Source organism: Styela clava, chromosome 11 (assembly GCF_964204865.1).
Source record: "Styela clava chromosome 11, kaStyClav1.hap1.2, whole genome shotgun sequence".
NCBI lineage: Eukaryota > Metazoa > Chordata > Ascidiacea > Stolidobranchia > Styelidae > Styela > Styela clava.
This window is the reverse complement of record NC_135260.1, coordinates 734,235-756,377: the sequence shown is the minus strand read 5'-3', so window position 1 is coordinate 756,377 and position 22,143 is coordinate 734,235. Positions and strand designations below refer to the sequence as shown.

Here is a 22,143-nt window from a genome sequence, read left to right as displayed (position 1 = left end):
CACCAAAACAAAAATGCGCTTGATGCAAACAGAAACTAGAGAAAAAATGAAAATGGCATTTCACGATAAAGGGTGACGCAAAAAACAATGTTGGTTATATAGCAGCGACACCTGTGATAAAAGTATAACTTTGATATAGATTGAATATAAAGAAGTCGAATCAATTCATGTAATTGATGTCCCAAAACCAAATCCGTTACAAATATGAGACTCCGTGCACCGGCGAAGCACGCTTTTCCCTCTGAACGAGACCCCATACAAGCAAGTAGAAATTGTACATAAAACGCGTTACCCCTAACACTGTAACGACTTTTTCAGATATGGACAAAATCTACTATTTTATTGCCTCTAATACACAACAAAAATAGTTATCTGTATGAAAAAATCGAAAAACCAAGATGTTGCCCACCACGCGCGTACCGATAAAAGAAAGAAAACCAACGGTCGTTGCGGAGAGCACTATTTATATAAAGTGTTAATGCTGCTTATATCGCTCTTTGATTTTCATCACTGCCCATCTCTTCCCCGTCCTTGATCGGAGTATACTTGCTATCTCGTACGTCATCGTTCTTTAATGTAAATTTTGTTTACAAAGCACTGTTGGTGATGACAGATTATTACCTCATAATGGAGTTTGTCTCAAGTATTCTGGAGTCATAAGTAGGTATCACCTTGTAATAAATATAGCTCACTTTTTATTTAATTGATCACAAACGAAAAAAAATAATAATTGGCGCCGGGGCCACACCGCACAAGAATTTGTTTTGTATAAAAACACCAAAATCCATCATTTTGCCTCAAAATATATCGCCGTTTCGGCCTTTTTGACCGAAAATGCGCTGATTTTGACCAAAATTCTGGAATCGCTGCTTAGTCATAGGAAAAATGTGTAAAAACTTCGCATTAACTCTGCGGGTTTTCCGGCAAACACAAGGTCGGTACGAAAGTTATTTATTATCGCTTTGAAGTGGGTTATTTGCGCCGGCACTTAACTTTTTGAGCATCGTAATTTGACCTATGAACTCGTCCCTTTGTTGTTTATTGTTTCGACATAATAGGTATGGAGACGAAGGACGTCAGCGCAAATAAGCTCCTCACATTCGTTCCACGCAAGAGCGCAAAAATTTTGAAGACTTTGACCAAGATAAAATAATTTTTGGGGCAAAATGACCCATTTTTTGGGTTTTTAAAAAGACCACCAGTGAGATCTGACGAAAATACAAGATTTTTAACATTTGCTGGAAATTTGATCTGTTTTGAAAAGTTATTATCAAGTGTGACTGAAATAAATATAAAAAACATGACTTTTCCTGAATTATGAGGTTTTATAGGAAATTTGCCAAATCAACCTTTCGCATCGAATTTCTTGAAACAAGACAAAAACCGAGTCTAAAAATTATTTGTTCAAATAATTCCTAGTTAATAATTTTAATAGTATGTACTCACAACGTCTTTACGTACATTACGCATTACTGATGACATAATAAATAGTATTCAAAATTCAAATCAATTTTTTTGTTTAAATTGTCTAAATACTGCCTAATTTATATAATGACTATTACTTTTCACAATTTCTTTTCAAACGGGGCTCTACAAACATGAATGTGGCAGTCCGAATGACGTCACTAATGATGACGTCACAAATAGTATATACAAAATTACAATTTTTTTTATAGATTGTGTTCCACAGCTGCACAGCTGTTTCGTAATAAATTAAATGAGAGTTATTAGATTATAGATGAGCGATTTTTTAACTCTCAATCACCACAACAAGACCAACTACAATTTAGCACTTCGTGTTCAATAAAAGCCTTAAATTGTGAATTTGAAAGCATAAGATTGTCGTTTTTGATTAGAATTGTCTTTCGTTTTCTGGGGTTTAAAAATGCTTAATAGATTTGTGTAGATAAATGCCATGCTGTCTTTTACAAATGTAAAGTTCTTTTAAATAATAAAAAGACAGTTACAGAATACCGTATTACTAAGTGCCATTCGCTGCAACATTCTTAAACAATTCTGATACCTCGTGCAGAAATTTTTGAACCACAAAATGACATTTCGCACTCATGAAAGAATTCGGCAAACAAACTAATAAATCAAAATTTTCGGCCTTAATAGTAGATTGATCAAACCATTGCCGGAGGCATTCTACACGCGAGATGAGTCGAAACGCTGTATCGATCAAATTTAAGGATAGTTGATTGCTCGGCGGTGAAACTTGGTGATTTACCAACAAATTCTGATGCATTTAATACATATTTACAAAAAAAATGATTTAATTATTATGCCATTTATGACGAGATAAATAACGTCACAAAGACATCTAAAAAGAGCGCGAAACTTAATTCCCCTTGTACATTTGTTTATAACATACACATACCATTGTTTACCACTATTGTTTTACGGAAAACGGTTTTGTTACGCATGAATTAATTTTCCCGCCATTTTGCTAAATACCATTGTGTGGTGACAACGAGATCAGAAGCTTTTAGCAACCCCACTGTGATACTTGACACATTAATATCCGCAGTTTTCTGGAAAACAACCAAAAACTTACTTTATCAGCTTCTGGAAAAAGGGCAATAAAATGCTTTTTTGTTACAAAAATTGACCCCCACAGTGAAGGCATTTGAATACTTTTTTGTTTTGAAATTTTTTCTCCAAGGCGAAACGACGGAACTCAACAACACGATGATAAGAAGTCTGATGTCAGATAGAAAATGAAAACAAATCAAGATCCCCCGTTCTGATACGTTTAAAGTCAAAAGCATCAAATACAATAAAACTTGTTTTTAACGAAAAACAACCCGTTTTAAACACAAACTTAACATTTTAAAAACGAATAAATAACTAAAATAACTATTTAAATGAACCTTCTGCATCGCCTAAAGTCAAATTTGATTAGATTCTAATATTCAACTTGTTCCACCCGCACTAATATCCGAGAAGAGGTTGTGATCGGCGATATCATTATGTATAGAAAATCTCCGTTTGAATGGCCGTCTGCATAGATGGATACCAGGCCGCCATATAGACAGCAAGTTGGTAATGGGGCTGAATATATGGTCACAATTCTTATTCGAATGGCCTCCGCCATAAAGGACTAGTGGGCTGCCAAAACGACAGAAGGTTTGATTTTTAGGGTATCTATTCGAACCCTATTAACTCTTTCGGGTTGAACGAGAAAATTAAAGCTGAAATTTTGATTATTTAACCGTAATTTGAATCGGTTTCGAGTCGACATTAACATGTAACTTTGTGTATTTTCTTTATGAAGCAAGTGGTTTTCTTTTGAAATTTGACATAAGCTTATTGAATAGCTGACAGATAACAATATAATTCGATATCTCCCTCTCAATCTGAAACGTTTCGTGTGAGGCGTCATTTTCACGTGCGTTAGATGGATAGATTGATATTGTCATTCCAGACTTGTTTGAGATCGCAGTTCGAAAGAATCGTATGCGGTTTCGCTGTAAATACTGATTAAACGCAATGTTTTTTCTACAAAAACTATCTCGAAAAAAAACGCAAGCACGATTTCTCAACGCACTTAAAGCTCGCTAAAACTCTATATGCAGTTACGCAACCACGAGACAACTACTTTGAAGTTCGATAATTTTTGCGAATTTTTTACTTTAGACTATTTTTGATTTTTTGTTTGTAATGAGTTGCCATCACAACTATTAAGTCTTGTGGGGATGTTTTACGAAGACGATAATTTTCCGGTTGTCGATCAACTCATAGTAGAAATCGAGATTTTTGTATCTGATTAAGTTTCCACTGTTCTTGAAATTCCTAATCTTTAGTGCATTTTCTTATATTATTGGAGGGGGTGAGTTATTCAAACTTTTGGACACAATACGTCATCAAATAGTGACGTCAAACTGTTACTTTATCACAACTATCAAAGCTATGAATTCCCGGTGTAAAGCCCTCCAAAACACCCCAAAACATTTTTTAATTTTACTTTTCTCGGATAAAATTAATTATCCGTACATCAGAAAAATTATCTCCGGATATCCGGTGTTCAAATTCCATACGATCTATAGTTCCATTTAAACTATCTGAGTCAATTAAATAAGCGTTTTCGCTTTGATGAACCGGTGTCTCGGTATAATAACAACAACAACTTAGATATCGATTTCAACCTGAATGTTACCGATATCATAATTAAAATATCAAATCCATTTACATCCTGTTAAATATGGATATTAGAATAAAAATTTCTGAGTCTCAGTTTACATTAAACATCAAATGTTAACACCTTTTCATCTTCTTATGTTACATACCCACCCCATAACAAGTTAAAATCCATACTTAATAAGCTATCATTATCGTGAACGTAAGCCCATTTTCAGAAGAATGTTAGAACTTTGTTGGGAGCAATAATTTGATACCCAAAACATAATTTAAATCCCCCGCATTGATTTCACTTCTGTCTGGGCGATCAAAACTTAATTTGATATCGCTTTGATCTTGTAATATGTTTTGAAAATCAATCCAATTGGTAACATAATATCTTAACCAACTCAGCAATATTAAATAAAACGTATCAAGTTAATTAAACTGAAAAATATAAAATTAATATAATAATTGGATCAAAGTTCAGGTTTAAATAGTGACGTCATGCTTTTTTGTCGAAATTTTGTCAACATTATTTTCAGAATAATAAAAAATATTCAAAAATTATTATTCAGTTATGACGTCATACTTTTATTATGACGTATACAACACCAATGAAGCGAACAAAAATATTTTACCTTTTTTCTTGGTGATTTGCTGCTGGAACCCCTTCTCACTCTAATTAATGAGGAGGACGAGTCTGATGACGTCATAATCATATGAAGCAAATCTGATGGCGTCATAATTTCATTGCTAGGATGATGTGTGAGGTCATAAGTAATCAATCCATTTTCTTTTGGCGTGTTATCTCCGTTTGAGTGTACTCCGATTTTTGAGTTTTTATTTTCTTTTTCATCTGTAAATCTCGGGGAGTGAATCCCTCCAATCGTGTTGCAGCGAACTGTTTGCACGACAAAAACCGCCACTAGGTATTGAGATAGGTTCATATTGTATTGTTTGAAGAAGATACTTTTCGTCTATATAGTTCAGTTTATTCCGTTTTACTTTCTCATGAAACTCTTATTCCATAGCAGTAAAGTGTAAGTCTCTGTAATGAATATTGGCATAAAATATATTAGATTACTCGCGGTATTTTTTACATCTCCGCTCGCAAAAATGCTGCGATTATTTTTTATTAAGTTAGCTTAAATCAAGATCTTAAGTCACAAACTGAAAGTTGTAGAATATTGTTATATAGAATTTTCGAGCGGCCACCGACACAATAGTCACGTTAGGTTAATATTCCACCTTTCACCGTAAAACGTAAACTACCCTAACCTAAAGTAAACGGCGCTCCAAAAGGATTCGTACCAAGATGACGCACAACCTGAACAACCCTGATCTGGTACACATACTATGTTCAGGTTGTGCGCCATCTTGGTACGATTACTTCGGGAGCACCAAGTAAACAATATCAAAGGAATTAGAGGCAGGCAAATAACTGGATAGTACCCAAGTGAAAACTCCACCATGGCTACTAAACTACTTTAACCGAAGATCCGTATACAAATCTTCGAAATTACTGAGGTCCGGTCTCTTAAGAAAATCTATTTTAATGCCTGGATAACACAAAAGCTCTCGGGGAAAACTGAGTCTTCACAAATAATTTGACATACTCAAAGCCCGTTGTAATAATAAATTCACCTCTAAAGGTATGATGAAAAGTACACAGGGCCAATGCGATCCGAATCGAATACTCGGAAGGTCCGGATTCGAACCGCGATCCGCCAGATGAGTAGCCCTGCGCTCTGCACTATAACATAAAAAATTAATTTCGTCGAGAACGGTTACGCTTAGCTACAGCACAATAAGAATTACAACCCCCACGTTTTCAATCGCCAGAGAAAGTTGATACTAAATTTATACAAACGTGTTGATATTTTCGGGAAAGCCATGATTAAAGTAAGCTTCAAACAATACTTTAGGTCGCTGGAAAGTAATAAAAATAGTCGTTAGACATAGAAACTAATCCTCACTCGGGATCAAAACAAGTTGAACAATAGGGGAAGTGGTAAGACACGATTATACTGGATTAGTTTCAAAAGCTGGTATTTGTTTCCGTGGAAACCGTGCGACCAAATAACGGATTACCGGCAATTTTTATACCAGATGCGCACACCAGGATACGGATTAACGACATATGTACTCGCTTAGGATTCCTAACCACTGTCGAAACCAAGATCCATTCGTTTAATTTGAAATGGTGTAACTATGTTTTTTTGTATAAGTCCGATGAAAATCTCGTGTGTGCCAACACTGCCAAGTGTCATTGAGTTTGGTATTTTCGGTTAAATTTTACAATAGGCGGCGATATGAACATAACGAGTGGTTGATACCAGGCAAATTCCTATTAAAACATAGACAGCTGGTAAGAAACGAACGATACATAAGAACAGGTATACAAAAATTGAATTTAAAAAAAATCAAAATTTAATAGAATTTGAAAGCCTTAAATTGTGTTCGTTTTTAGTATTTGTGCAAAGCAATATCCTACAATCCTACTCAGGATAAAATAAAACTCATTCAGTAGTAAGAGAATACTGACGCTACAAGAAATTAAACAGGTTTCGTTAGAAATCTTTTCGTTTGAGTTGAAGCATTGAGACTTACCAATATTAAAATTTAAAGTACTAGGGTGACCGATATCAGATATCATTCAAGAATTCGTTTACCATGGCGTGCATCCACTTCTATGTTACACACCGCTTAATAGTTTCGTTATTTTCACAAAAGCGGCTTTACGTCAATTATCGGAGACCGATTATGATTAATGCAAGTAAAATTTTGGGGCGAATAATCGCAAAAATTTACCAAATTCAATGAAGTATTTCAACCCAATAATCTCGAGTCACGATTATATTTCAAATGGTCTAATCTTCTGCAAAAAACAACAAATGTCCAATAAGCGCATTCTTACTAATAACGAATCATGAAGTCATCAAGTTGCGTCACCAGCATAATTCGTTAATTACAAATTTTGTTGATAATTCTAATGACGTCAAGGTATGACGTCATCAACTGGCCTCGAAAATTACATGGATTAGGGGAAGATGAGGATGCTATATGGGTGGCATTTATTTACATTTCTCTCGTGAGACAATATTGAAAAAATTGCAAATTTCACTAAATATTTTTACATTCATGTCATTCGCTTTATAATTAATCAGCCTTTCAAGGAAGTGTTCGGTCAAAATGGTGGTTTATACTTTTTAGTGTTATTTAAGGAGACCATGGCCCAGTAGTCGGCGTATTGGGCATGAATGAGTTTTGAGTTGTGTCCCAAAGTAAAGATCTCAAAGGGCATTCAAACATACGCCTCCTCACTCTGAGTATAATAACTCAAAAAAAAAAGTCGAAAGTTTTCAAGTACGCCATACAAAACAGTAACTCCGTACATATCAGTGATTACTTGTTTTGAGCCTCGTTCAGGGTGAGTCGCCAGAATTTACATAAGTCAAAAAATAATTCACGAGTTTTCTAACAGTGGAGGCGTACTATCTTTGAAAAGAATAATGATAAATTGGCTTCTTAGGATGGTCCGTATTGAAAGGTGCGAATAGGTTCCAGATCAAAGGACGTTAGATAAACATCATATCTTAGCTGAGCTTGTACAAACAGTTATTATAGAGATAATGTTATTGAAGTATCACACCACACACGAGGTATACTAAGTGCTGCGCCCGCGTACCATTAGTGCAGGGGTCTCAGACTCAATTTACCTAGGGGCCACTAGAGGCAAAGTCTGGGACGCATCAGGTTTTCCACAATAAATGTTTAGTTTGAAAAATTCAAATCTTCTCAAATTTCTTTATTTAAAAAAAAAACACAAAACAAGTCGAAAACATAAATGAACAAATTAAGACTAACTAAAAAATAGCTAAAGGTATTAATAATTACTTTATAAGGAGTCAAATGTCAATATTAAAAGTTCTTCGGTATTTTGCCTACTCTTGCTACCAGATACCTGGCATCATTAATCATGCGAACTGAGCTACGTGACTTCCGGGCCACGCCAACATTAAACTTTCATACTAAATTCAGGCCACAAACTATCGCCCTGCGGGCCTCAATTGGTCCCCGGGCCGCGAGTTTGGGACCCATGCATTAGAGCCTCAGTGCATTAAGGATATGTTCCAAGTCAGAAAGTTTCATAATAGTATCAAGGTCAAAAATATTACGTTAAAAGCAACCATTCAGAAAAATGTATGGACACGAAGCAGCATGACTGTAGATCTATCTTCTAAGCGATTCGGGTACTATTTAAATATAAAGTGATTTTTGTCCCAAATAAGAGCACTAAAGTTTTGTTCAACCCAACAACAACAACAATCACCTGAACAACAGCAACAATTTATGTCAATATTTAAATTTCGTGTCGTGTAAATCAAATTACGAAGACACATGGTTCACCGAGCTGAGAATTTGAATACAATACGCTATTGACTTTGGTTCGGTTATAATCTGACGTATATTTTAGTATATTCACAGCATACTCATACAGTAACGAAAAGGCAGAAATAAAGTTAGATTGTTTTAAATTGCTTATCTGATTTTGGTTAGACGAAACGTTACAATTGTGTACACAAGTGTGCAGCAGGACTCTTGAATTGCAGAAAAAGTTAAGAGTCACAAAATTGTCTGCAACTGCAAATTGTCTCTTAGTCAAAATGAAAACATTTTAGATCGAGGGTTGCTTTCAACCATTTCTTGTTTCCTTTCAAAACAACGCTAAATTCAACTTCATCTTTTTCTCAACTCTTTCTCATCTAGGTGGCATCGAATGTGAAATCTGAGCCTGGCACACCCGCTAATAGTGGTCAAATGCCAACCAAAGGTAATTTACTATACACAGAAGGCGTTCCGTCACCCCGGCCTCGGTATTTACCATAAAAACCTTAAACTAGCTGATCTTACTATATTCGACATCAAACTACCACAAACTATGAAAGTATGAACCTTCCTAATATTTAAATACTTGTGCAATGAAGCGCAACCAAACGCAGTTATCTCCAAATTTGACTTCGAAAATGGGTGATTCTGATTCTTCCATAACGCAATAGTAGTTACATAATGATGAAAGCTTGCCCAAAGTTTTGTTCAGAGCTGAGATGTTGAGATACTTAGCTTCAGTGGAAGTCAATAAAACGATTCTATAATTTGGCGATTAATAGTGTAGCGCTGACATGATCAAACTACGGCCAGCGGGCCAAATTTTGGCCCGTTGGGTACTTCAATCTGGCCCGCCTGATGCTGGCACAACCAAACTAAAACAAAATTTCGATGTTTTAGCTAAAAATTAGCTCAAGGAATTTGTTGAGATTGCGAACAAATTTGATTCTATTGTTTTCCACTTTTGCGGCTTTTATGACACTGTAAATATTGTTCATAAAATGTAACTTTTTACGTCACCCTCACATGGCCCGCTAGTCTAGGTGAGCAAAATTTTTGGCCCCTGCTTCGAAAACCTTGCCCACCCCTGGTCTAGCTGTCAGTTTGGGTTAGTTGACCATCAATGATCAACTGATTGGCGGATGAAGTCATTTCCCAACAGTGTTTACGTAAACCACCCTAATACCACGAGGAGTCCTGAAATCGTCCACTACAAAATCACCCTCTTAGGTATAATTAGATCACAACCTTCCTGTGAGCGCACACAGACAAATCATCACAAAATTATTTATACTTGATAGCTTTCAACAAACCTTAAGTCACAGGTAATGAAATTAACGCGGACTGTTCTAAGACGGTTGAACGTCTGGGCAATTCTGCGCTCGTAAACGCGTGTTTTGGACACAAACAAGCGGCTGATTGGTGTCGGCTTAGTTCGACAAAATTACTTATTTTTAGAAACACCACGAATTGTCCTGATCTCGCAGATACCCAAAATAGTCACTCTAACAGTATTTTGGTTTCGAGTTTCATTTTTGTGGAAAAAATGCCAGATGGAAAACACGTTTTAAATTCACGAATTACCACCAAAATATATTGAAAATAATTATATAAATAGAAATTAATGGTGGCCTCGGTTGAATTATGCCACAACAATTGAATAAGTGATATATTTTTATACAATTTTTTGTTCAAACCAAGATTCAGATGGATAAAAAAATGAGGTTTGAAATATGCCTAATTATAGAAATACTTTTGCATACAAGTTTGTCCAAATCCAAGTCCTCAACTAAAAATAAACCGAATGACATTCCAACTGTGGATCTATCAAAAACAGAGCCTAGAAAATTTAAAACATATTCTAGAGCAGGGGCTCCCAAACCGCGGCCCGCGGGCCAAATCCGGCCCGCATAACGATTTAAAATAGCCCGCCGAGCTTGAGTGAAATAATGTGAAAGTTAGTGCAACAGATTTTGTTTCCCTTTTTTGCATTCTAGATAGCGCCAAGTGTTATGCCATTATCACACTTTAACACGTGTTTTTATCGTAACAATTCAATTAAAGCGTTATCTCAGTTATTCGGACCGGTATTATGATTACATAAGGCAGTAATTTAGTTATGAACCATAAAAGCATAGACATCCCACGCACTTTCGAGCGCTACACTCTTCCGGCGCGCGAACATCCCTCCACTTCAAATTTTGGCCCGCGGTCAATTGAGTTTGGGAACCCCTGTTCTAGAGAGAACATAAGTTTAGTGCAAAGCGTCCCAGATTACTGAAACTTTGGGGTACAATACGCAGAAGTTCAAGTGTTAAATAAAGTTTTTTCATTTGGGTAAAATATTGAAAAATTCATGTCTTTTGGGCCCCACCCTGTATATAATTATATATATATAACTTCTAAATGTCAATATTAATAGTTCACATATTTGACTGCGCATAGAATCGGAAAAAACAACCATTTGATGTAAAATTCGTACGGCTACCTACAGGATTGTCCGGTAAATACCTAGTGATTCATGTTTGGAAGCCACAACAATTTCTCAGAGTTGGGTAAATATGCCCCAATTAACGCAAATCGTTGTACCTTGTGGGTGGTGGGGTGGGGTTTGGTTATACAGAAATAAACATGTCCCATCTAACGTGTTTTGAAGAAAAATATAAAACTACTTTATGACCTATGAAGTGGAAATTCTACAGCTAATTTCGGATTTAGTGTTAAATTTAGGTCCTCATGTACGTAACATTCAAGATATTTTGGGGTAGTTCTCGTGGAAGCGAATTAACCTAAATCTTTGGTTTTTTAGATCAAAATATGAAGTAAAAATGACAAATTAGGCAGAATTTCAATTATTTTGTCAAAAATGTCATAGAAAATCCTGAAAATACATTTTTGACAGCAACAAAATCACGAAAAAATACCACACGACAAAAAATAGAAGATGAATGATTATCTAACTCATTTATGGTAAAGCGTCTGCCGCATGGAACCCTTATTAGTTATATTTCGGCAACAGAACAAACCCGTCTATGTAGGATTTAAATACAACTTAATCCTTTCCGCCAACAGAGTACTGAGATTGCTTTAATGGTAATGACATTTTAAGCAACCAAACGTTTTGAAAATCAATTTTTGATGTAAAGTATATCATCTCAAAAATATACAAATGAAAGCTGTAGAATCGGTGATAATTGACAATTATCTTCAACTTTGGATTAAAAATAATTTTGAAAAAGTGCCGTATATTTTGCAAAACCGGAAATTTTGAAAAATTACTTAAAAAGTATTATAGCTCAAGAATCGACTTCGATGTCTAGTTTGTTTCTAATTCGAATAACCTAAATTCATTGTTATAGAACAATACTAAGATCTGGACCAGCGCCAAAATGGAATGCTTGCCCGTCGTAGATGCGTATAATAGACAATTTAACTCTTAGAATACCTTCTAGTAAAACGTTTCTTTATAGTCCATTTTGAAATTTGATTATCATAAAATGATTTGTTGTAAATCTATATTAATAGTTGATCGTCGCAAAAAAATGTGATGCTCGGTGAAAAATCCTCTGGCGGTAACGTTCAACTAACACAGGGGTGGGCAAGGTTTATAGACCAAGGGCCAAATATTTCGCCCACCTACACTGGCGGGCCATTTGAGTGTAACTTAAAATGTTACATTTTATGAACAGTATTTACCGTGTTACAAATGCAAATATGGAAAACAATAAGCCTCGTGCCAAAATAAATTTTAACGCAATCTCAACGAAATCCTTGCGCTATTTGGAAGTTAAAACATCAAAATTTGGGTTTAGTTTGGTTGTGCGGGCCAAATTGAATTACTCAACGGGCCGGATTTGGCCCGCGGGCCGTAGTTTGCCCATGTCGGAACTAACCTAACACTGATAACCCCCCCTCCACCAATGCCACTCGTGCATTTGAAACTCGATGAACTGATTGACTCATTTGAGTCTTAGAATATTTTCAAATTAAACAGTTAATTTATTTCGAAATTTTATTATTCTAAATTCTTTATTGTGAATCAATAATGCTTATATGAATATCAACACAACGTAGCCACCACTCATCGACGACACCTGTGAATTTGAAACTTAGACTTACTAGTTATCTCTGACATAAACTGGTGAGTGGTGGCCATACAAAAATAACCTCATAAAAACCTCATCTTAAATTCTTTCCTCTTCTCAAAGATCCCATTTTTGTAATGTATGATCGAACAAAAGTAGTCAATGTTACACATTGTAATATTCATTATGATGGAGGTAATACAATATGCAGATTATATGATTATCAATATTACATCACAGTCTATATTAATCCGCATATTGTGTTGTCATAATGGTTGGTTAGATGCATACTCACTAGATATGAAAATCCGGCTCAAATCGGATTATACGATGTCGTGTAGCAGAAAACAATAGCGGACAGATTACAATATTTTGCGAGAAACATTGCGGTGACTTACATAGCATGAAACGTACTTGTAAGTATCGCGCGAGTGATATGGAGTTGGGCCTGGCATTGGGTACTCCCGTAGTATGTGTACCAGGTTAAGGTTAGGCCATATTTTATTCCGATTTTACTTATTTTAGTTCTATTACGAGTTCGGCGACTGTCTGTGTTTGCCAAGTGAATATACCCCCTGCCCATAAGTTTCAGTCCATTTACACATCTTGATGTAAAGTAGGCAAACAAAATTAGTTACTTACATATTGGTACACACACTTCTAGAGCGCCCGGCTATGATAGTCTCGCGGATCTTAGGTATAGTATAACTTTCTTGCGTATCTCACCAAAGTTTTTTTAATATGTTAAGTGGATGAAATGCCCCATCACATAACGATAGTCGTTCTTCTCAAGTATTAGGTTACTTGAGACTGCGTTGAACGTGCTTATGATCGTGTTGATCTTATCAACCAGAGTGTTGTATATTGATAAACCAATCGGTCCAGTCTCTTAAAATGTAGCGCCTCGAATGGTGGTAACCTATATAAAAACGCCGCCACCTATGCGTAGTGCAAGAAGTACAGGCGTTTCAATACACAATATCCCACATGTGCAATTGGTCAAACGTATAACGGGTTGGACATTCAAATGTAGATTGGTACCTTATATTTGTAATTATTATTTGTTACTATTGAACCGCTTATAATGTTTTTTCTTTTACTAAAAAAAAAGTACAGGAAAAGGCGATTTCTGTAAATAAAAATTTGTATCATATACATTTATAATAATATTTTCACTCGACACTGTATTACTTACTTATCAGGTGGCACAATAAAAACCATCATTTCACACGTGTGTGGTAAGTTATACAAATCCAGGGGTGAATGGCGGACGTACGCGAACAAAAGTGCGGGATATGAAAACAACCGCATGCTTTATTATTATATTGTGATGTAACAAACCAATTGTCATCATCTCTTTGTGTAAAGTTTATCTACTGGATTCGAAGCATTATTACAGAACAATCATTTTGTTTCCAAACGTGACAACTGTTTTATAAACTAAGAATCGCAATTGAAACGCCAATAAAGACAAGTTATACTTTATTTTAAACCATATAATCTTTAAACATATCGATTGCTTTTTAGCGACATATTTCATTTTTTGTGAAGTGTCTATCTGCGGGACCTACTGTTTATCTTTCTTCTATTCTTTTGCGCTGGTATATACGTACGCCTATGATGCAAGCACGTTTTAGCAACTATTTTAATGTGCTCAAAGACTTTTGCTGCACACTTACACAAATATTTACAGAACACTGACACAAATACAAAAAGGGCAGTCACACAATTTTATGGAAATTGAATTATTTCCTTCAGAATCCAGATAACTGTCTACTATACAGTTTCAGTTTATTTACTGGGGCTATAAAAGGGATATCGTAAAATAATCAATTTTAATCTAACACTTAATATTGCCTGACTGAGAAATTGAAAACGAGAAAAAGCAACAAAAAGTTTCAGTGACGCCGACGAATTTGGCCGGTAATGAATCTTTTTTTCTCGGGAAAATACGCCCATTTCGCCGGCGTTGTAATAAATGTTCCCCGGTGTTATTTATGTAAACTCCGCTTAGAAAACTCGACTGGAAATTAGGTAAGCCCGCGTATGGACCAATGATTAAATTCTTGGTGTACATTTTACTCTGTGTAACTCAACGTACATTAGCTAAGAAGGAAGTTAGGGAAACGGCATCATTCAGCGTCGGAAATTAACACGATCCCCCTTTGTTCGAGTCGATTGAATATTTCACCGCAACTGAAAGATTAAACGTCGTACTAGTCTGCATGATATTTACAAACTGACGGAAATATAGAAAAATAAACAAAATTATATTTCCTATTCACATAGGTAAACAGCCTCAAAAATCCTATAGTTTATAAACAATTCCACAACATCATACTTATTCGATTTTTACAAAAAATTCCACACACACACCCCAAAAATATTTTTTTCCATATACAACTAAAAACTAATTAAACATTGTATGATAATACTCCCAAATACGGCTGACAGTTACAGGCTCAGACGAAATTAAACAAGAATATTAAACCTCAATATATATATATTCTCTGGTAAACACGCCTAACCATGTATATTCCTTATCTCTGTAACTCGGTTTTTGCTCCATCTTTCCCTGTCTATATAATGTAAACTAAGAAAAAATAAACTCATAAGCGGGCTACATAAAATCAACTTTGTAATATAAACGGAGAACCGTAAAAGTTTGATTCTCATTCTTAACTTCAGAATCATAACTTGTCTCGCATTAAAATTGCCTGGTATAAACCTCTTGTCAAATTGTCAGTCTTAACACTGTAACAGCACACTATCCGTTACCAAACTGACTGAAATTGAGAGCTCAGTTTAAGAAAAATCAAATTTTGAAGTTTAAACAATTTTACAAAAATCTTATTTAATTCTGAAAATTAGAACTATATAAATGAACTTTTTGTAATAAAAATAGGCGATATTCAGTGAACGACACTAAATTTTACAAACAAGAATTGTTATTTCATAACAATTGATCCTTCTAACTGGTATTATCACGTAATAATGCGCGTATAATCACTTTTCCCTGTCCCAACTTCGAATCGCCTTTTTCATCAACCTCTGTTTATTTATTTTAATCGAGCTCGTTTTTCCACTTCTCTCTCGTTTAATTATCTCACATCAAAAGCGGTTTAAATGCTTTGATCGTGGGATCAGCCGAACCAGCGTAATAACGCATGTAAAATGGTTTAAATTTCCACTCGAAATTAATAGAAGCTGTGCTAAATAGGGCCTATAGAAGCTAGCACTAAATATTACACACCGTACCAAGTTAGAGGAAGCAAAATAATTTTTTTAAACAGGCTTTTAGAAGCCATACCCACATACACACCGGGCCAAGTCAGGCGAGGCAAAATAAGCTTTGTTGTGCAGAGCCTATAGAAGCTAGCACTAAATATTACACACTGCGCCAAGTTAGACGAGACAAAATAAGTTTTGTTGAACAGAGCCTGTAGATGCTATAACCGCATGCACACCGGTCCAAGTTAGGCTGTAACTTGGCGAGGCAGTTTGTACAACTTTTGACAAGATTTGAAAATAATAACATAGGCGGTGAATGCACCAGAATTCGACCTTAGTACCGTATAATTTCGCTGTCTCAAAATTGAACACAACTATAATTATAGAATAGAAATTAATTGGTGATGTTGTTAATCTGACGACCGGTGATTTTATATTTGTAAAGCGGAAACGTTTCATTACTTTGGTAATACTAAAAGAATTGTTCTTTATTGTTGCCGAAATCTATAAATAACATCCCTAGAGACTAACTTGTGAAACTCAATAAAACGAAAATTAAAACCCTGAATTTGAATCCTTTAATAGTCAATATAAGCACTGACAAAAATATGAATAATTTAATAGTGATTTTAGGGTAAATCAAGGTCTCGCTGTGCATATTTATTTCGTATTTTGGATGAAGGTGCTTAGCTGAAGGACTCCGACCTTTCGGTCCAGAGCGATAGAGTCGGTGTTTGGCATGTTTTCCCTGGAGCCTGAGTTCTGAATTCCCCGTAGACATCAATCGGAAGTTTAATACTTTTAATGATGATAAATAGGGGCGCAGTCTGGGGTAATAGGGGCTCTGAGGGTCGGACCCCCCCTTTTTAAAATGTAATGAAGAATATTTTTCTGTATCATACATAACATTATTTCTTTTTTTTTTTTTTTGAAGGACTCTTGAAAACCCACTTTCTCCCGGTAATTTGGCGAGTCTCTGATGATAAATGATATAAAACATTCAGGAACTCAAGAATTATTTTACTGAGAGATCATGTCAAACAATTATAGAATGCTTGTATAAGTCAAAGCTCAACATTTGTAACTTGGAGGTGGAGCTGGAATCAATTTTTTGAGCTAGAGTCTGACCCAGTCTGAATCGACCGCAAAGTTGCCCGACTTTACAGCCCGGGTATCAACTGTAATCTATCTTAATCAACTAAAAAGTACACGAATACATAAAATCTTGGCGCATTTGAATAAACTAATACTTGGGATATTTACACAAAAACGCGACTGAATTTGGTTCACATTTCCAGCAGCTTTCTCCATGTATTACTCATATTAAGATATGCGGATATTGACATTGAGGTTTCTATCTTACACCTCATTATCTTTGGATAACTTTCAACCAAATTGCTTCACAAAATCATTACATTCTTGATATAATTATGGACAGAAATAGTCTCGAATTAATAAAATCAACTATTTTAGGAAGTGGGGATCGGGACTTAAAAAACGACGTCTAAATTCAATTCATGATGTCTAACTTTCGTTCGTCGGCAGGGGGTGTATTCACTTGCCTAACACAGACAGTCCCCAAACTAGTAATTGAACTGAAAAAAGGAAAATTGAAATAAAATTATGGCCTAACTTTAACTTTTTACACACTCTACGGGAGGACCAGATTTTCTGCAAAAAAAAAAATAGGTCGGATTAAATTTTTGATAATATCATTTCAAAATGTATTCGAAATAGAAGATTATTTTGGAACCTCTTGAAGGGTGTAATATGAATTGGGTGAGCTATGCCTAATCGAAAAAAAAATAGATATCAAGTAGTTCTCAGATACCTGTGAGCAGTGACGTATCCGGGGGGGTTTGGTTTTGGGATTCGAACCTTTTAAAATGTAAAAAAATAAAAGCATCTTTCTGTATCATACATAGCAATTTTTCAAAAGTTTGAAACGCTTTTTAGACCTCAAGACGGTGCTCCCGAAGTATGCGAACCAAGATGGCGGACATCGGAACGTAACATGGGTAACAGGTTAGGGATAGGAAATAATTTTTTTCCAATTTTCCTTATTTTATTCCTATTATCAGTTCGAAAACTAGCCAAGAGCCTCCCGTAGTATTTATACTTAAAATTATGGCCTAACCCTAACCTAGTACACATATTACATTCGGATGTCCGCCATCTTGGTTCGCATACTTCGGGAGCCCCCTCAAGACTCATGAAAACACACGTTTACCGCCGTTCAGCCGGACTCGCTAGCTGTTTCGATCTACTTTCAGAACCCCGCCCACTTCGAAAACTTTTGGGTACGCCCCTTGCCTGTGAGTGCTTGTATACGGCCTTGTTTCTAGCGAAAGGCGTGAACACACGCAGCATAAAAAATCGAATGTTACTTTACTGATTTATTTATAGTTAGTAATCTGAGAGAGAAATGTTTCCGGTCGGGAGATACCGAACCGACAGAAGTCAGATTATGTCATGGAATATGAAACGGTGTTTGTTCAACGATACTTCCGAACTGAGTAAGGATGAAAACGAAACTTTTACACGCGGAAGTTAATCGCGACGCGGAAGTGACTAAAATCGGGGTCGATGTAACTAAAGTTTTGCTCAACGACTTTGTTGTTCTGATTAAAATATTAGGAATTTGATATAAGTGAGTTTTAGGACGCTATAATAATTTGTAGTATATACTTCTGCAAAATTTTTATATATATGGAAAAAAAAGTTTGATCGTCATAATATTTTTCAGACAAGTCTCCCGCAAAAGAATAAAATAACAAATGCTAAATGTCGATAAATAATTTCTGTAACGTTAAAAATATTGCAACAATGCTTTTATCAATAGTGAAGGTAACTAAAAGAAATGAAGGGGGGGGGGGGGGGGGGGGGGTCTGTCCGGGTTAGAGAAATCACTTTTCAGGAGTCTGGCTGCCACAGATTAACAAAACTATAATTCTGTAAAGTTCCGTCTGGCCAAAGTCAGACAATCGTTATCTGCTGTAAAATCATAAATGAAACAGAAGAAGGTATAAACTAATTATTAGTTGATGAAGCGAATAACCATACACACGCTCGTAGTATTCGAAATTTTGCACTTCCAATTTTACAATGTGCTTAAATCGTAGAGCGTGGCAAGAATAAAGATGAGCGATTCCAAAGTCTTGCATCACACTAACACTGACTTGGGCCATATCCGGCCTGTTGGGTAATTAAATCTGGCCCTCGTGATGCTGCCACAACCAAACTAAAACCAAATTTCGATGCTTTAGCTAAAAATAGCTCGAAGAATTTTTTGAGATTGCGATTAAATTTAGTTTCGGCACGAGGCTTAATGTTTTCCATTTTTGCTTTTGTAACACTGTAAATATTGTTCATAAAATGTAACTTTTTACGCCACACTTACATGGCCCGCCAGTCTAGGTGAGCATAATTTTTGGCCCCCCGTCAAAAAACCTGTTCACACATGCACTAACACAATGTTTCCTAACCGGGAAGGCATTTTGCTTTGTATTCGCTGTACTAGGCCTATCACTAATATTCTTTGGTCTTTAATACTAATACGAAACTTATTCATGCACACATTAAAAACTACTCAAGCAGTACAAAAGCGTGCGGCTTGCACATGTCCTAACTATGTATCAATTAAAGATTGAACAACTAAAATAGTTTTCAATCAATCAATCATTTATTTCGGTACTTTGACATAAAAACAAAACGGGGCTCCCGAAGTATGCGAACCAAGATGGCGGACATCGGAATGTAACATGTGTACTAGGTTAGGATTAGGCCATAATTTTCGGTATAAATACTACGGGAGGCTCTTGACTAGTCTCGAACTGATAATAAGACTAAAACAAGAGAGCTATGCTCAAATATATGGACACGTAGAGTCACATAATTTTGATGACGTCATAGCGAAAAAAAAAGTAAGAGCTTTCTGGAAAATTTTTTTATCTTTAACCACTGAAAATTTCAAAGCAATTGGTCCAGTATTCGAAGAGAAAAGCGACTTTTTAAAAACGTGTCAAAGAACAAGAACAACAACAATAACATAATATTGAAACGATCGTTATGTCCACTACGTGTCCAATAAGGAAAATTGGAAAAAAATTATCGCCTAACCCTAACCTGTTACCCATGTTACGTTCCGATGTCCGCCATCTTGGTTCGCATACTTCGGGAGCACCAACAAAACAACACAAAAACTGGACAAACAAACAAAATGCGCAGGAGGGAGGGATAAGGAGTGCCAAAATAGGCAAAATAACAAATTCAACAAAAGAGGTTGGGAAACACTGCACAAACATATATCTACATCTTTCTATTTAGTAAGGAGTTGAATAAACATATATCCACCGACATTGTTTCGAAACATCTTTCCGCTTTTTCTAAAATTATCTCTGAAGCTCAGATCCAAAGTAAACCGGGTTAGGTCATTTGAATGAACTGCCCGGTGTTATTTTTATATTATGTTTTATACACATTCCACCTCAAATGCTGTGTACTAGCGGTTACTATGAGAAGGAGTCCTTCCGGTTCAGCTTTGCCTGCAAAATGAGGCGCGTGGGATTTGAACCCGAGATTTTGAATCTGCAAAGCTCTGTTAAAGTCCTTCGATTTAACAACTAGGCCACCGTTCCTACGCTAATTAATACTGAGCAGAATAAACATACAGAGTGTTCATAATGTCCAGCTTGCAATCAAATTTTTGTTATGAAGTCTCAGTTTGTTTTATTTTAATCGGTAATCATCCAAGTTCGTTTACTTCATTTAATACACCCGAAGACGTCAATGAACTATATATATATATAATATCGATATATTTCCTTAGGAATTTGAAAAATCTCAAGATTTTATTCCTTATGATCCGTTTGTTTCCAAATGCCTCTCTACCTTCTCTCAAAAATTACTGACTATGTTGATCAACTGAGCTTCATATCCAACATAATTATTTCGTCACAATTTGATTGAACTTCCTGACGAACGATGGAAACTGCACGATGACAATCTCGATGTGTTGAGTTTGAACAACCGATTTAGTTTTTATGACGCAATAAAATCGTTTTTATGACCGAATAGAGTATTCGTTTGATTGCACGCGTTGTTGATTCGTTTTATAATTGTTCTACTATTGTGAGTTAATAAACACGACCTTTGCACTCCGACGACAACAAACTGGAAGACGAAATAAAAATTAAGACAATGTTGCAACATTTCAATCAGGTTATTTCCGCAACAAGCGGTGTTCTTACATAATCATGGATGCTGGCGTCGATATCTTACCAAGATAGAAAATATAAAAGAGCGTAATGCTCAAATTTATTGACACGAAGACCGCGCGTCGATAGGATACGGCATTAGAGCATCGAGTAACGGTCACTGGAGTCAGATTGAAGTCTAGCGACCCCACAATATCTAAATAAAGCATGAAAAAAAAGATCGTTGGCGGTTAACTAGTATCTACCTCACAAGATATGGAAAACGAGATATTGTTTACAACCATGCTTGAATATCTGTTCGAACGAACGGAGTGTCCAGGCGGCTGCAAAGATTACAATTGTTACGCCATCGCTAACTTTTTGCTGATTGGTCATTGCTATGGAAATAAACAAGGAAATCGATACTCGGGGAAACATCCATTGCAAGTAATCTCAATTACAGTGTGACATCTTAATTTTCACTTCTCTTAAAAAAAATATCCAAAATCGACAAAGTATTTTCTCTCTTTATTGATAAAATGAGAACCTAAGTTTCAGAAGTAAAAGGGACTTACTCAAAATCATAGTCACGCCAGATGAAGTTGGCCAACCCAAGCTTGCAATAAAATTTTATTACTAAAGTAAATAAAACATAAAGAAAAATCACCTAACTCCATGTACGATTTCTAATAATAGAATTGCCCGTAAAAAATTTATATAACTAGCACTCGATTGGCTTGCTAACAATATCTCACGCATACATCGCCAGTGGAAATCACTGATGAAAGTAACTGCTTAGAATACGCAAGCTCCCATGATTGTTCAAATAAGGACGCAACTGCTTTTCTTGTTATAGTTGAACTATGAATGTATGTCTGAAGAAGACCTTGGTCAGACAAAACGTTACAGAAATATATTTGTGTTAGTGTGGCTCTCGAATTACTTAGGATACATATATATAGTAAGCTGGTATATTTATTTGGTTTATGGAGCGTCTCTCAGATGTTATCATCGCAATTTCAGATCAGGTCAAAGTCAAACAGTGTTGCAGTCTTTTAAAATTCAAGTTACCTTCCTAAGGCCTGGGAGCCTCGGACTTGCTGAAAAAGTGAAAACAAACA

The 22,143-nt window shown here is 35.7% G+C and overlaps 1 protein-coding gene across 2 annotated transcripts in view; it reads right to left on the bottom strand.

Annotated features, from left to right (window-relative positions):
- LOC120347777 (uncharacterized) overlaps positions 1–22,143 on the bottom strand; it is a 92,357-nt gene that overhangs the window by 24,638 nt on the left and 45,576 nt on the right. For both annotated transcript variants that reach the window (XM_039417864.2, XM_039417865.2), the window contains exon 2: positions 4,761–5,170. In XM_039417864.2, the coding sequence (XP_039273798.1) occupies positions 4,761–5,069 (309 nt within the window). In that variant the 5' untranslated portion in view covers positions 5,070–5,170. The remainder of the gene's footprint in view (positions 1–4,760; positions 5,171–22,143) is intronic.